The sequence below is a fragment of the Hippocampus bargibanti genome, linkage group LG01, assembly GCF_051943395.1.
Source record: "Hippocampus bargibanti isolate YZ-2025 linkage group LG01, ASM5194339v1, whole genome shotgun sequence".
Lineage (NCBI taxonomy): Eukaryota > Metazoa > Chordata > Actinopteri > Syngnathiformes > Syngnathidae > Hippocampus > Hippocampus bargibanti.
The window spans coordinates 17995880-18012550 of NC_142734.1; the positions used below are offsets into that span (position 1 = coordinate 17995880).

At 42.2% G+C, this 16671-nt stretch overlaps 1 protein-coding gene across 1 annotated transcript in view; it reads right to left on the reverse strand.

Moving 5' to 3' along the window:
* Positions 1-16671, reverse strand: part of LOC148903377 (nck-associated protein 5-like) — a 93249-nt gene that overhangs the window by 6880 nt on the left and 69698 nt on the right. Inside the window, exons 8-15 of the mRNA XM_089015838.1 lie at positions 16277-16367; positions 14253-14426; positions 12317-12385; positions 10842-10880; positions 10641-10760; positions 4454-4558; positions 3814-4002; positions 233-3741 (exon numbers count right to left, since the gene is read on the reverse strand). Coding sequence (XP_088871964.1) covers positions 233-3741; positions 3814-4002; positions 4454-4558; positions 10641-10760; positions 10842-10880; positions 12317-12385; positions 14253-14426; positions 16277-16367 — 4296 coding nt within the window. The remainder of the gene's footprint in view (positions 1-232; positions 3742-3813; positions 4003-4453; positions 4559-10640; positions 10761-10841; positions 10881-12316; positions 12386-14252; positions 14427-16276; positions 16368-16671) is intronic.

Sequence of the window (16671 nt, forward strand, 5' to 3'; positions counted from 1 at the left end):
GTGTGAAGCGTCACCATGTGCCTGTGCAACAAATGTCACATACTCGGAATTGGAACAGACGGCTGTGTTTAAGATTAGTTTTTATCTCCCGAATTCACAGCAGTAGGAACTTATGTTTGTTTGAAGGAATCACTTCACTCAATTGAGAGACAACTCAAGATAGCTGTGGTGACAGGAAGTAAACAGTGATCAATTAAGGGTAATTAATTTGCAATTGTCTTGATTTACGCACCTGCCAAAAAGCTCTTTCACAAACTGGTCCTTGCCAATGAACGCTGTTGTGCACTGGATCTGAGTGGCAATCTGGCCCATTTGATTGTTGCAGTGGTCCATGATGGAGCTCAGCTTGTTGCTCGTCTCAGATTGATTCTGTGCCTCCAGACTGTCATTTTTCTTCTTCTCTTTCTTCTTGTCCAATTTTGTGTGTTTGCCTCCGAGCACTGATCCAATCTTCATCTCTTTCTTCTCCTCTTTTCCTTTGGGTACGTCTGCTTTCTTTCCAGTCAGAGCTGGAAGTTTGCTCTTCCGGAAGCCAAACCAGTTTGCCAGCGAGGCGCCAGTCTTTTGTTTGGCCTCACTTGCAGCGACTTTCTCTTGTTCTTGACATTTTTGCAGATTTTCTTCAATTCCCATCATGACCTTCTCTTCAATAGTACAGGCTGATGGGCTGTCTTTTTTGTCCTCTATGTCTGCCAGTTTGTTCGGGGAGTCAGTCTGGGATTTTACTCCTGAATTAAATTCATCCTCATTAAGGGTGGATGTTTTTCTTCCAGTTTCATTTTCTGAACCACAAGGACAGGAGGCTGGAACATTCGAGGCGGGTTTTGCAGACCTACAGATGTTATTTATTCTATTTTTTTCCCTGACAGGCAAACAGCACGTCTCCCTGTAAAATGGTGATGTGATTGTCTGCCCCTTCACTGTGCCCTGGGATTCATCACCTTTTGATATTGACCTAGAGATTCTCTCAGTTGGTAGATTTTGGTTATTGTGTCGTGCCTTGGCAGAATAGATTGGACTCTCTGCCAACCCAATGCTGGGCACTTCCAAAGAAGTCTGTCTGGACAGGGAGTTGCCCCTCTCCGTTGAGTTGGTGATGATCTGAGTTCTGACTTTTCCTGGCACCTCCAGAACATTGATGTTGGGTTTCTCTATGTAGTTGGCACTGAAGCTCTGGCTCCGGGCTTTTGCCCCATTCATTCCCAAGGCTGGCTTTAAGTGGGATTTGGTGGTAATGGATATGGATCGAGAGAAAAGTTGACTGCTCCTTTTTCCTTTATCACAGACATGCCCCTCCTCTGGTGTCAGAACAGGACTTAACTCTTCTTCCAGTGACCGACATTGAACCTCACCTTTAACCTCTGTAACAGACATCTTGGTTGGTGAATCAATACTGTACACAGGCTGCCAGCTGTCACAATTGCTAGAAGTGTTTGAAGACACGGTCTCCTTGGAAACTAAGTTGATATGATCTTTCTCTTGCTTGTCTGGCAAAGAGGGGCTGTTTTTATGGCTAGGGGGAGATTTTAAAAATGCTTTGAATCCCACCGAGATGCAAATCTTTTGACTCTTCTCTGATGAGTTAGGGGAGGTCACGACTGAGCTTGGCGGGCTGACAATATTTTTTAAGTTTTCAGTTTTCACCTTTGGTGCTTCCTGAAGTGAACATGGTAAACTACCAGAGGGTTTTTGCACAGAGTCGTGGTCATATTCATGGGTGGACCCTCCCTTATTTTCAAATGAGTCGTGGAGAGAGGACCCTCTGATGGCACTATAGGGAGGGGGACCATTCTTTGAGCTTTTAGATGAATTTTCAGTATCCAAGTCACCGCCCAAGTTGGTGGAGGGGAGGTAGTCTTTTGAGGTGTTTTGCTTTGAAGTGCCTAAAACAGGTGCTATGCCAGAGGACTTTTGAAGGTGCTGACTGGTTTTGTCAACCAGTTTCTGAGGAGCAAGTGAAGTCCCATAGCCGGCATCCATGTCTATGTCTTTATCTTTAATGGGTAGTGTCGCTTGCATATTTGGTTGGACAGAGGTGTAGTAACTTGGGGGAGGGCCCCTCACAGTGGTTGTTGTGGATGGCAGAGCTAGCCCTGTTTTGGGTGCTTGAGGTGACCCTTCATAATTTGGTTTGATTAGTAAGGAGGTGGTACGGCCAGGGGGAGGAGGTGGCGAAGGGGACCTGAGCTTGTTTTTCATGCTTTCACAGTGTTTGTCTCTGGTTGGCTGTTCTGTATTGTCAATATACTCTATGTGTCTCCTTGAGAGTTGAGGGGAAGTAGGGGAAGAGCCCTTACTCCATTCAGACCTATTAGGAAGCTTGGAGTTTACCACCTTTGAGCTGGGGGAGCTCTTGATGAATCTGGGCATTTTAGTTACTGGAGGTGGGGGCGTTTTCTCCTGAATAGGAGTTCCTGAGTTTCCACTGTTATGCTCAGTGGTCGTACCCTTTGATAATCTGATCGGAGATGCAGAAGGTTTGTTAAAACCTAGTAATTTTGAGCCACCAGACGGATGACTAGTGGAATCATTCAACGGTGGGATTGAGTGTCCTTTATAAGCCCGGCTGCCAGTTGGTTTGATTAACTTCTTCTGTGGTGTAAGCTGCATTGATAACCGATTAGCATTGCCCCCCCTACTGTTGTTTGCTTTGCTGGTTCTGATCTGATATTCCGACGGCTTCTCTGGACAATCCAGGACCGTGTAGTTTCCTGTAGGTGTCGATTTCAGCCTCGCCGGCCTCTTTTGAGGGTCTAATTCATTGCTTTTATCCTCTACTTTGCTAACTGGTATACCAACTGTGTGATCAAAACCTTTGGTAACCTTCTGAGGGCTTAATTCTATTGGCTCCCCTTGCGCATCAAATACTGCCAAGATGCTCTCCTCAGACACATTTGCCACTGTCGTTGCCTTGACAGTTTCAGGTCTTCCATCTGCAGACAGGGTTTGTACATGGCCCTTTTGCAAGTGTTGTGGCATGAACGCCATGAAAGCATTTTGTGATAACCTCTCTGCTTGCTGTTTTTGTTGGGTTAAGGGCACCTGTAAATCTATAGAATCACATTTAAGTTCTTCTAGATCGTCCAAATCAGAGAAGTAGTTGGAGCCTTCTAGATCTGGAGGGATAACATGGAGCATTGACACTCTCGTGAATGCCGATGGCCGTCCACTCTCAGTGAGACTACTGCCGATGAAAGTGGGGAGTTTCTCAGGATGATCTTTGGAGTCAAATTCAGTGGGGGGCTTTGTGACCGCAAGGCCTAAGCTATTGTTGCCCACACCACTGCTGTCTTGTATCCCCTCCCAGCTACATGTTGTATCAGAGATGCTGTGAGGGAGCCTCTTGCAGTTGAACAAGCCGTCCTTGTTGGGGATGTCTGCTGCATGGCCACATTGCAAAAGCTCATCATCTGCATCATCAGAATCATATGAAAACTTTTTTCCTCCAAGAACTGATGCTTTTCCAACATGGGTAGGCTTAGCCACACCTTTACTGCTACTCTTGATACCAAGTGAGTAAATGCCCTCGTTGGAATTCATACAGTCTTTGTAGCCTGACTTGGAGATCTTGGATGCAGACGAGGACCTGTGCTTCCTCTTCTGCAATTTTCTAAGCCCCTCTAATATGTTGGTCTCCTTGCGTCTAGTAGGTATCTGTTCCTCCAGTGAGGCACTGATGTTACTTGGGGCAGACGAACCCAAATGTATCCTCTTTTCCCAGGTGAGAGATGAATGCTGAGACTGGGTCAAACAAAAGAAGATTACAATCCTCTTCAAACATGCCTCTAGATATATGAAGAAAATTATTCTTACCACTTTCCCACAGGAGCGCCCGTCATTCCAGGTGTAGGAGCCACTAGAGAGTTCGCTGCATGCACTTGACAGGGACAGTTCACTGCTGCTACAGCTGCTGCGTGGGTACACTGGCATTGGTGTTGTCAGACTCAGCTGGCTCAGACACTTGGTAATGGGCAAACCTGACTTTCCATTCAACTGTATCTCCTGTGAAATATGCACATGAAGACATGATTGTGAGATTTTCAAAAATATTGTGTTATTGCTCTAAAAAAGATGAAGAAATTAGGCTCATCTTATCCATGTCTAGTTATTAAAAGCAATGGTGGCTTAAATAACTTGAGGAAAAGATTCCTTTTGGTAATGTCATCGCACAGGCAACTCAGATTCTTGCCTCAATGCATAATATATAAGGTAACCAATGCAGAACATTGTCCCATAAAGTATTTTTTAATGACAACCATCTCAATCGATGACTTTATGGTAACATGACAAGTACTTATTCTTCTTAGTTAAGTGATACCACCAGCCATTTCTGGGTAGGGGTCAGACTTTTAGATAGGAAGGGCTGTATTTTAATATCATATAACGATTTCTTCAGTGCATTCAGGACACAGTTACAACAATAGCACCACAAAACCTGCTGGCTATAGCTTACAGTCAAAGGAGATTCGGTGTTACTGGACAGTAAGAAAGCTTTGCTTTTCTCAGGCTCCTGGAGCAAGTCAGCCGCCGACAGATCCATGATCCGTGACTGGAGTTTCTGGAATGCAAAAGGTGCAAATACTTGACATCTGGGATTCTGGGGAATTAAAAAGAGTCTTGCACTGAATTTGTGCAGCACATAGCACAAAATGGAGGTTTAAATTGAATGAGTTCAAAGTCATCATGCAGAATGTTGACACTGTTTCTTGAAAAAATTCCTTCAGATCCTCTCTAATGGTTCCATGCGCAGGCAAGATTCCAACTCATAGACATTTACATCATCAGTTGGAATAAAACATAAGTGAACAAGAAATAATTGCATCAGGGAATAAGGGACCCCTTTTAATATTTCCCCCCAATTCATTTGCTTGACTGGGAAGAAGAAAACCAAATACAGCTCCACATATTAATCTTACAGTTTAATTATCTTGCCTTTCCTGTGAGCAAATTAACTTTATTTGAATCTCCTGTCATTGAGCGCAGTATTGTATGTATGTTGCATAGAAAGTAACAATGTCAATAATGGAAGGGCTTCATCATCCAGCTGTGCCTGTAATACAAAAAAACCCAAAACATTAAACAAAATAAAAACAAAAACATGTTTTCACTGATGCCACAAATATTTTTGAACTGAAACCCGAATGAGACTTCAGTTGTTTCTCATGAGAAAAGCTGACAGAGTGCCTGCAGCCAGAGCACAAAACATTTCTCAAACTACAGATCTCAGTTACAGTACTACAGTTGCTTACCATTTCAATGCCATTAGTCTGGTTTCCATTTCTTAAATGTGTGTGTTCACGATATAATTCAAGCACATTTCATTTTTTTTCTTCATACCAATGACAAAGTGATGCAGGCATCCCTGGGACATGAGATGGGAGTGGCTGAAGTGTCACTGGGGTACATATCTTATCGTAAAGTATACAATTTCACCTCCTCAGCATCCTCATAAAGCATTCAGTCAATAGTGTCGCTGGGTCAAGGAGGGAAGAGAGCTGTACTCGGCCAAAACGTCGAATTGATGGCAGGTCCGCATGGATTTCTGTTTCTCTCTTGTCTTTTTTGGGTTCAAGGCCATAACCAAAGTTGAATAGACCACAAAACATTACCAATCCTACGCTATTTTGAGAAAAAAAGTTGCTGTACATATATTGCCAATAACTAGCAGTTGAAGAGTGTTCTAAGATCAGGACAATAAATGTTTGGAGAAAAACACCCACTCAACACAAAAATGTTCCACTGTATGACTCAAATGCCTTAATGTCCCCCTTTCAGAGCCCGATAAATAAAGTAAGGAAAAATTCATGACATCATAGTGCATACGTGTCTGGGGACCTATTCCTTTGCTATTCAATTTTTGTCTGTGACAGTGGCAAGCAGCAGATGCTGAAAGTCCAAGGGCAGTAAGTAGGTCACGCTCTGTCCTTGAAGTCCAGAAATAGTGCTGCATTTATCCCAAGTAATGGGACACTTAATTGCCAATTGCCTGCCACATTTGATAAGCAGTACGAACTGGTTATGGATGTTTGTGCATCCACACTCAATCATTTCTAACTGAGCGCAAACTCTTTCCAAAGCCCTGGTCATCTGTTTGTATCTGTGCAGCAAAAATGTGCAACCTAAACCAGAAACGTTGAAGTTGCGCAGCTGGTGATGCACGCCATCAAATTCATGATGACGTTTTATCAGGGAAGCTCAAGAAGCCCATGGGGATTGAGTGAACATTTTAATTACTGATAAGCAAAAGCTTCAGACCTGGACTGCAAAATAGCACACAATTAAATTTCTGAGCACTTGAAGCCAGAGTTAAACAGAACGTTATTTTGCCTAAATAAGAACAATTAAAGCAGTGCTACCATTGAGATTCCTTTATTAACTTCATCTTCATTACAGCCCTGAACTCCACAAGTATAATTGATGTAATGGAATTATTTGACTGAACAGTTTGTCTCATTGATCTTCGGAAGAAGATGACCCATTCAATTCAATTCAAGCACTTATTCCGAACAAAATTTATCTCATGTTGCTTCACATACAGTGCCGTGAAAAATGTTTTGCCCCTTTCCTGATATGTGTAATTTGTATCTTTATCACACAGAAAGGTTTCAATTCCTCAAACCTATTGTAATTAACATCACGCAGAGACAACCCAAGGAAATATAAAATTTAGTTTATAAACGACAAAGTAATTCATTCATGCAAATAAATAAACAAACAAATAAATATATCTTAAAAAATTCAACTGTCCCTAGTTGAAAAAGTAATTGAAAGGCTTATACCATCATTGGCAGCAATACCTGAAAACATTTTCCGATCATTGCTGATGAGTTGAAGACATTTCTGTAGAGGGATTTTGGCCCATTCCTCATGACAGAATTGCCTCAACTCTGCCACATTTGAAGGTTTTCTAGCTTGAACTACTCTTTTAAGGTCACACCACATCATCTCTATACGTAATTAATACACGCACGCACACACACACACACACACACACACACACACACACACGCACACATATATATATATATATATATATATATATATATATATATATATAAAACGAACGCCAATACGACGCGTGAGTGCGTACGCGAGGGTGGAGAGCTGAGCGGCGCACGAGTGTATCGCTCTGTTCGTGACCAACTGTTGTCGCTAGCAGACGTGCTGCGTTTTGCTCTAGCGTTTAATATAGGTGTACGAAGAGTTTTATCCCCTAATAATGCCTCCAAAGAAAGTAAGTGCTGCTTAAAGTGACAAAAGAAAAGTAGTGCGTACAACTATTGCATTTAAGAAAGAAATAATCGCAAAATATGAAGGAGGTGTGCGAGTGTCTGATCTGGCGAGGGAATACAGCATGGCGAAATCTACGATCAGTACGATGTTAAAGAATAAGGAGGCTGTGAAATCTAGTGATGTGACTGTGGGAGTGAGAGCAAGTGTCATTGGATAGATATTTGAAGAGAAAAGAACATCCTGTAGCCGAGTGATCCGTAGCTGTCACATTCCGAGCGAGAGTGACGGCAGCTGACTCGTCGGAACGTAGTGGAATGTTTGGGATCCCAAAACAGACACGTACTAACCAAGCAGGATGTTTATTCACAAATAAAAGAAAACACAGCGAGTAAGAAGGCAGGGGGTGATCCGACCCGCTTACTACGCCAAAAAACAAATGGCACACGAGGGTGCAAAATTATGCAATCCCGGAAAATGACATACATTTACGGGACGCAGGGAAAATACCTCGGACCGGATACACTCGCGCAGCGAAGGAAGAGTCCAGGTACGGTGGCGAGGTGAGTCAATCATCCGGCATTGACGAGGTAATCACGAACCGTATAAATGCCCCGTGTCCGTGATTAGAGAATTGACAGCAGGTGGAGAACGGCCGGGAGAGGAAGCCCTCCACCCCCCACCCCCGCTGTCAACTCGCAAGTGACAGGAGCAAAGAGATGGTTTCGGGGTTCGAAAAAAATTGCTTTTCGAACAGGGTCCTGGAACGAATTATGGTCGAGAACCGAGGTACCACTGTATACAGTGAGACCTCAACTTACAAACACCTTAACTTACAAACTTTTCGTCTTACAAATGTCAAATTTATGAAAATTAAACCTTATAATAGGCACTATTTTCATAATACACACCCACCACGGCTGGCGGAGTGATCTTCGGCGGAAGCACACGACCGTACAGCACCAACAGTCCTCATGGAAGGTGACTCTCCTTCCATAAGCCATCAACGACCATCAAAAAGGTAAATAAAACTTTATTTTACAGCACAGTTTATTTCTTTAATTACAGTCCTCATGCAATTCCCTTTGACCTTCGACCTCCAACGCCATTCCATTAAGCCATAAATGACCATCACAAATGTAAATAAAGTGACTTTATGATACAATGCTGTGTATTTCTTTCATAGCAATACAATAGCACATTTATTATACATAGAATAAGGTTTATTGTGTGTAGTTTTAAGGCTTATTTAGTTGAAAAGTATATTTTATGGAAACCCGGGAACGGATTATTCCCATTTTAATGGTTTCCTATGGGAATTTTTTTTTTTTTTTTAGATACACACTTTTCGCCTTACACACTCTGTCTGGGAACCAATTAAGTTCGTAAATTGAGGTCTCACTGTATATTAAGCCATTCAGAGCTGGACCTGCCGGTGTGTTTCAGTTCGTTGTCCTACTGCATAATCAAAGACCTCTTGCGTTTGAGGGTGCAAAGTAATGGTTGATCATTGTACTGGAGGATTTTCTAGTAGACAGCATAATTCATTATGGTAAAGGAAATCATCATTTATAAAGTGCACTTTTTATTTCGTTCGGTAGTCTCTGTGCGATAATTGTTTGATGAACTGAATTCAGGTTGAAGAATTCACAGAATTCAGGAAGGTGGCAAATACTCTTCCCCAGCTATGTGTCCACCACATTTGAAGAGACCAATATCTCACCCCAGAAAACCGCATTTTGGTTGAACCTTATTAAATTGTATTTTTCACTTGTTTATTTTGTGCGGAAAACATTGGAAATTACATTGGAAATGATTAATGACATTTTAATAACGGGTGACCGACGTACATGTTCAAATTAAGTAAATCTGCAGGGTATCTTTTTTCAAATGCTGAACCCCATGAAATAAAGTGAGAGAGAGAAAGAGAGGGGGTGGTAGTAAAAGAAAAGGAACCAATGTTTCATGGTGATTTCCAGCAATAAGGTTATACTAGACTCATTGTTTGATAGTAATAGAAGTGAAAGTGTAGACATTTGAGGTTGTGGAATCTCAAGCACCTAGTTTGGATTAACGATACGGAGAGGTGATTCTGGGCGTATTTACTATTGCTGGGGAATGAGAACGAGGACTCTCCATGTCATTGTGAATGCTTGGTACATGTTTCACTGATTGAAACTGTTCTCACAAAGGAACTCAGTGAGTTTTTCCATCCATGTAAATGTCCTGATTTGTTAAGTGTGAAATGTTGTTACTGGTCATATTCATACATCATGAAAAGCTCGCGTTTTTCCGCACGTTTTCTCTTCAATTGAGATGAAGCTCAGGTAAAATGTGCACGTTGTCACACAGTTAACATTAACACATTAACTGTGTGCATGCTGGACTCTGAGTATCTACTCAATTAAAATACAGGAGCTATTTTAGTTTCTTCGACCATGGGTGGGAATAAATGCATTTTGACATAAATTCGAATGGATGTCAGCGTGGACAAATATAGATGTGCGCTAAGCACAGGAGAAGGGAGAAGACATAATTAATGTACTGACTACCCAGAAAAAAGTTTTTCCATGTTCTTCATTCTCATACCCAGTCATTTGCTGACATTGACACAAAAAAATGAAGACATAAAATCTATAATCTCACGACTGCTTTGTAGCTCAAGCATCTTGGAATTGAGGAAAATCACTACAGCGATGAGCTCCACTGCAGGTCACCTCAGTGACATCATTACTGTAGTATCCACTTGAAGCCTTTGACACCTTTCAGATTGACAACACACCCACTACAATTGTGTTTCACTAAACTGTCTCTCTCGGTCTCTCCCTCTCTCCCTGTGGCAGCAGGACTCACTGATAGCTTCATTTTCAACTCACCGCTCTTCCCTTCTTATCTCCCCTGATTCTCCCTTTATGCCTGGGCACCCTCTCTGTTCTATTTAGCTCATTTTTTTCAGCACTGACAGTCCTGTCTTTCTTCTTTTTTTTCTTAGCAGCCTGTTGTTTTCATATTGACAGCATAGAGCCCTGTGGCCTAAGCACTGACCTTCTGCACCTACAATATTGTACCATCACTAAAAACAGATGGTGGTCTGTCTCATTTCTTCCCTTTCGCCTGGCGCTTTGCAGGAAAGCTTTTGCATTCAGGTGGCCCCGCAATGATACGAGGCAATTTCCAGCCAATCTAAACCCACATTTCATCAGAGAGCAGTGCAAAATGCATTTATTTCACAGCCTCGGTCAGAAACTTAAGAATATGAAATTAAAACAATCATCACTTTGCAACTATTTCCCCCCCAACCATCAAATTGTCTGTATTATCAGATGAGACTCACCTTTTTAATGAGTAAATCTAATATAAAATAACTAAGATTAGAATAAGTTCCTTGCTGTTCGGCTCACGCATCCTACCTGTAGGAGCAGCTCCGAGGTGGGCTTGATACGCTGCTGGAACAGTATCCCAAGTGCCCGATTCTGCTGTTCCAGGTCAAAAACTCGAGTGCGCAGTTTTAGACATTCTTCTCTCAAGTCCTAGATGCAACAAAGAGCCAGGAAAAATGAAACAGTACGAATATGAACAATCGAGTTATGCTCGGGGAATAGGGGACAAACCTTCTGCGTGACAAGTGCTTGCACAACCTGATTGGCGACCTGGAAAGGACAGAGACAAGACCAAGGTCAATCATAAACGAGGACTTGTGATGGAAAATGGGTGTCTCGCTTTTATACAAATTGTCTCTGTAAACCCAAGCAATCATGAGGAGAACAGGCAAACTCCACACAGGAAAGCCGCAGCGAGAATTGAACGCGGTTCCTCTGCACTGCGAAATTGACGTGCCTAACCACTCAACTACTGAGCCACCCGTCTATCAATAATTCATTCATTCATTCTCAAAACCGGTTCATCCCCAATAGGGTCACGGTGGGTCCAGGAACCTATGCCAGCTGTCATCGGACACTAGGCGGGGATACCTTGAACCGATTGCCGGCAAATCAAGGCAATATGATGAATGAAAAATTAAATAATTAAAAATGAATGCTTGTGGGAATATGAATTGTTTTAACAGCCTCTAGTTAAACTTGCGACTCATGGGCCAAACGACTGTAGTGTCAGAACAGAGCAGAGGTGTGAGTGGCCTAAGTGCTGTTGTGCCGTACCGACAACTTTACTCTGCCCGCAGTGTACATAGAGAAGCGGCTCGCATTACTGCTTATCGATCCCTCATTAAGTACACGTTGACTCCAGGGTACGCTTATATATTGCACAAGGAAAGGTGAGAGTTATAATGGCGAGATGATCCTCCACGTCTGATTGAGCTCGACTATTGTTTGAGTATCCGATGTGTTTGCCCACACGCTCAACAAGCCCATGTAAACAATGATCTTCTTTAATCACCCACTTTCAACTCCAATCTCATTCACCCTCCAGCAGATGCTAATGCTGCCTTCTGGCAACCTCTCTCCTTCTTCGGACTATGCACTCCCACTCACAGTGATTCAGCAAGCTACTCCACTGATATCTTTCCCGCTTGTGATTCCCTGAGCAGCACTCAGCTCAAAAACAACCACAAGGCAAAGATAATTGTGCTGTATTAAAGCCAACTAACAGCTTTATACACGTTTTATGGAGCACAGACAGCATGTGAGCTGACCTCAGGTGCCCAGTAGTTGTCTATATACGCCTTGGGGGCCGCGTGCGGCCATTTTTTAGTGGCCTGCAGCAAATACGAAAAAAAAACAAAAAAAACCCTTGACATGATCTACTGTGTGCTGTTTCGTAAAGGTAATGTGTTGGGAAGAGGTGGTGGAGGTGTCACTCAGGTATAAAAAATATTGGTTAACACAATTTTCTGCTCTTTGTCAACGTCAGCCACCCAAAATATTTTGACTGAAATTATAGTACAGTATTTGTCTGATCATCTTGAACCGAAAGCTGTGATTCAGCAGTTGTTCACAAGATTATGGTTTGATTTTACCGTGTTCAATAAATTGAACAAGGCTTTTGCATCACTCGCTTTTTCAGTCTCGGAATAACTTTGGACTCTCCTGCGATAGTACAGATGCTGGGTGAGGAGATGACCACTTACCTCATCCAGACAACGTTCGTACTGCTCCCTCTGGCTTTCATTCTCCAACGCCAAGACGGAGTTTCTCTCCTGGAGTGTAGAAAGCATGTTCTGTTCAGACCGTGGTGTCATAGTCGACATTGTCAATGAGATGCAACAACAACAGCGAAGGAGACAGATAGAAAAGTCATGTTTGGCTTTAGAAAGGTCAACAGAACGTCAGCGCGGCCAATAAAATCCTCTAAGGTACCACAGAGGAAAAGGTCAAGGGGATACGAATCATGATGGTGAACTTTGGTGTCCAGATCTAATAAGAATATTTCCCCCCACTTGCAGAGGGTCCAGTCGTGGCACTATTGATCTCTGGGAGTTTCCAATTTGTCAGAGGCCGGCATCGTATTAGGAGCTGTCGGGCAGCCTGGCGCCACTCACTCTCTGCCCTTTCAGAGGAACTCGCCATTCCTCCGAGGAACGCGGGAGACGTAATTATAGCCCCCAACATGGGGGAAGAAGCTAAATGAAATCCCCAAAGCTTAAGAGAAGGATGCAAATGTAATGAGGAACAAGTGATTCTCTCAAGGAATGCTTCAAGCCCACTTCTTTAAGCAGGTCTTGGAGGCAAGCTGGTTCATGGAGAGAACTGCGACACATTGTCATGGTAACCGTCTTAACTCATTCTTTCAGCCATATCATTTGCTCTCAAGAAAGCGTTTCACTGAAATTGTTTATTGCTTGAGAAATTGATCATAAACTAGGGTGACAGTACAATTTTTGCTTTGCTTTTCAACATTTCTGCATACCTATTAAAGTCACCGGTAAGTGAAGTTGCACCTGTTGCTTGGCATACACAATCTTTGTCACACACTATCATCACAATCTCAGCATCCCCATAAGCATGTATAGTATGTATTATTCATGCACTGACACCCAGGTGCACTTATTCTGTGCGGTATTATTTCCTGATGTTTTACATATACATATTTATGGATTTTGTTGTTGTCTACTTTGCTATGGTAAAACCTGAAATTCCCCAATCCATGATAAACAGTATTATGATGCATCTAAATGACATTTATTAAAATATTAAATACTCTGCTGCAAAAGTGTCTCAAACATTCAGCATTGCTGCCCTTATAAGAATAACATACCAGAATCACACACCAGATGGCTGTGTGAGCAGCCAGTAAAGACATACAGCACTGGAAAAAATCTCGAGAGACAAAAAAAATGCACTGGACTGAGTTTTGCATTTAGAACATTTTTTCATCTTAGAAAATAATTGGTCTCCATGACAATCAGTATTGTCGGAATGTGGCATATACTGTATGTTGTCGATATTTTGTTGGCTGAAACAACAAATTCATTCATTATAGACAAACATACCTGGAAAGAAGCCAATCACATCTGATCAATTGGAATATTTTTCATTTGTCTCTTTCTATAACAGTGTATTGGGACAGTGCATTTCAGAACAGAAACATGCACCAGAACAGCGGCGCAAAACAATTTGCAGACTCATCCTGAAATTATGAGATTGATTTACTTTCTCACTTATACAGATCTTCTGCTTTAAGTCTTTTCAGAGTTTCGTATTTAAGAGGCTTCCGGAAGAGCAGCAGCTCCAACAACAATCAGTTATATATAGGATAGTGATGTATAGCCTTGCTCCTGCTGCTCCAGCAAGTGGTGCATTCATCACATGGTCTAGTGTAGTGGGATTAAATGGCACGCAGTTTGTGATAAACATATTACAAATGTAATGTTGAAAGTAATAATGCTCTCCATCAAATTTAAAGGATGATTAATTGATCATCAAGAAAAATTATCTGTCTGAAAAATTGTTTGGTGTGAAACTCAAGAATGGGCAATTTAGGTTTGTTGACAATCAATTATAGAAGAAGGAAGGTGTGTGAGGTGGGGGGCAGTTGAGAAAAAAACTGTTCAACAGAGGAATTACCTCCAGGCTCTTCAGGCGTTCTAACAGAAGCTTGGTTCTGTCATCGTTATCGTCTGTTTGGCTGGTGTTGGCGTGCGGCCGCATCCCAGATTCAGACTCCATCTGAGTCGCCGGCAGGGGGCTGCTCTCTTCTGGGCAATCATACTGCTTTGGCACTTCCTCTGAGAATTTCTCCTGAGGCAAAAACAAAGAGGGCAGGTTAGAGGAGGTAGAGTGAGACTGGATGGGAGCGGGTGGTGACTATTGGCAAAAAGAAGCTGCAGCAGATGGTATGAGAAGAAAAAAAGAAGGATGACTAGCTTTTGTAAAGGGGAGTCTAACAAGGCGAGGACAGGCAGAAATCACAGAAGGAGGTGGAAGTGAAATATGTACAAGATGAAAGCAGAGAGAAAGTGGGGAGCGGATCAAATGGGCAGATGGGCCGACCGGGAGGTAGTTTCAACTAAATGTCCCATAATCCCTAATCATGTTTCTCTTGTTTTCTAAATTGTAACAGCGACCTTCATCGCTGCTCTCTCTTCTGCCCTTCTGCATCTCTCTGCCAGTGATCTTTTGAGGAGAACATCCCATAATTAACTACTGCTAATAATAAGCCTCTAATTAGTCACTTTCTGGTTGGCACAGAACTGCACAAAGAAATTCAGATGGACAATCTGCCTCCCCACTGAAAAATTATCAAAAGAAGTGTCGTAAACAAGTCTTTATTTAAAATGGGCTAACAAGAGCTTGAGCAGTTTTCACAGCATTTAGTGGCCTCAAGATAGAGCTAACAAGCCATGTTGTGTCTGTTTGTGAATTTACATAGCCAATGCGGCTTCTCACAATTGGATCATTCGTGTTAGTACCAGGTCTGACAAGTTCATGAATCATATCCCAGAAAAGAAGATATGGATGGATCCATCTATCCATCGATCCATCCATCCGTCTGTCTGTCTATTCATCTATACATCCACAAAGCAAACAATGAAACACAGTACGAACCCTTTTGTCTCCAACTTTATTTCTGTTTTTCAAAACTTAAGGTTTTCAATCATATACCACTACTTCTTAAAATTGTGTTTGAGGCGACGCTTTATTGTGGTGGGCTCCTTGTGTTTGTTTGCAGAGCCTGCTCATCAGGCGTTGTTAAAAGACTCCATAATAGCGTCCACAGAGGGACGGGTGAGAGCACTGTCCTCCGTGCTGCCCTTTCAAGTTATTGAGTTTGTCTGCTGAATACACAGAAAGCGGCTGCGTAAGACAGGCTGCCGGTGCGTTATTCAGCCACTGGGAATCGCCTAATAGCCCTCCTGTTTGTTCTTGTCCACAAAATTCACAGGCGACTGGTCACCAGTGCAAAGGAAACCTCTGTAAAACCAAACTAAATTAATATGTTTCCCTTCTTGTCAGATTCTACCTGTGATCCTTACTTATTAATTTCATCTGTCATCCCAAATCCTGTCCAACTCCAACATTTTTCTCATTATTTTGTTGTGCATGGAATTAAAAAGCTTTTGCGCCTCAAGTTCATCAGTCAAACTAGCTACTAATCCTCACGGGATCATATTAGCAATAACATTTAGCCACATTCTTTTGCCCTCTTCTAATTTTCCTTCATCACTCAATGGCAATGCACAACAATGAAAGAAAACACCCTTTGGGATGATCGGATGACCTTTTCTTACAATCCCTTGATCACAGTTAGAGCGTTCAAATCTTGGAATAATTAATTCGGTTGGTGCGATGAAGTATGTTGTTTTTACAAGTAAACACTGCATCAGGGTGCAAAAGTAATGTTTTTTTTCTTTTTCTTCTTTTTTTTAATCTAGTCGGCGGCAAACAAGGGACATGTAAAAAATAAAATACAATCAAATGTGACTCCATCCCATAACAAGGCCAGCCATCATTGCCTTCCTCCTTTTTTATTGCTGAACTGAAAAGTTCAACCAAGGTATCTATTACTATCAATTTACATCAATCAATTTATCAGAATGATCACCCAGAAATATAAATATTCATCTTTATTGTATGAATAGATTGTTTACTTTGTAGGCCTTCGTGATGTCCACGGTGTCTGTCGTCGTCTGCTCCACGACCCCTTGATTCTGCAGCAGTGACCGCACCGTCTCTTCCATCCTGCACACATAAGACACGACCTCAGTGACAGAATTTCAGCTCTTCTATACCACAATTGCCCTTCAATGGTTTTCAGTATACTTTCGTGACCGCATTTCAATACAAACAGGACCTTGAATTAACAAGTGACTGCCATATTTTGCTTGCAAATGAGCAGTTGCATGCGTGAATAAAAGTGCAATCACTGCAGCAACCACCGACCGAGTGACTTTGACCTTGAGGGCTCGGCTTCCTCAAAACAATCAACCGCCAAACACGCAGGCTGCATGCAGAGCAGGCATGCAAGAGTAGTATAAATGGCGGC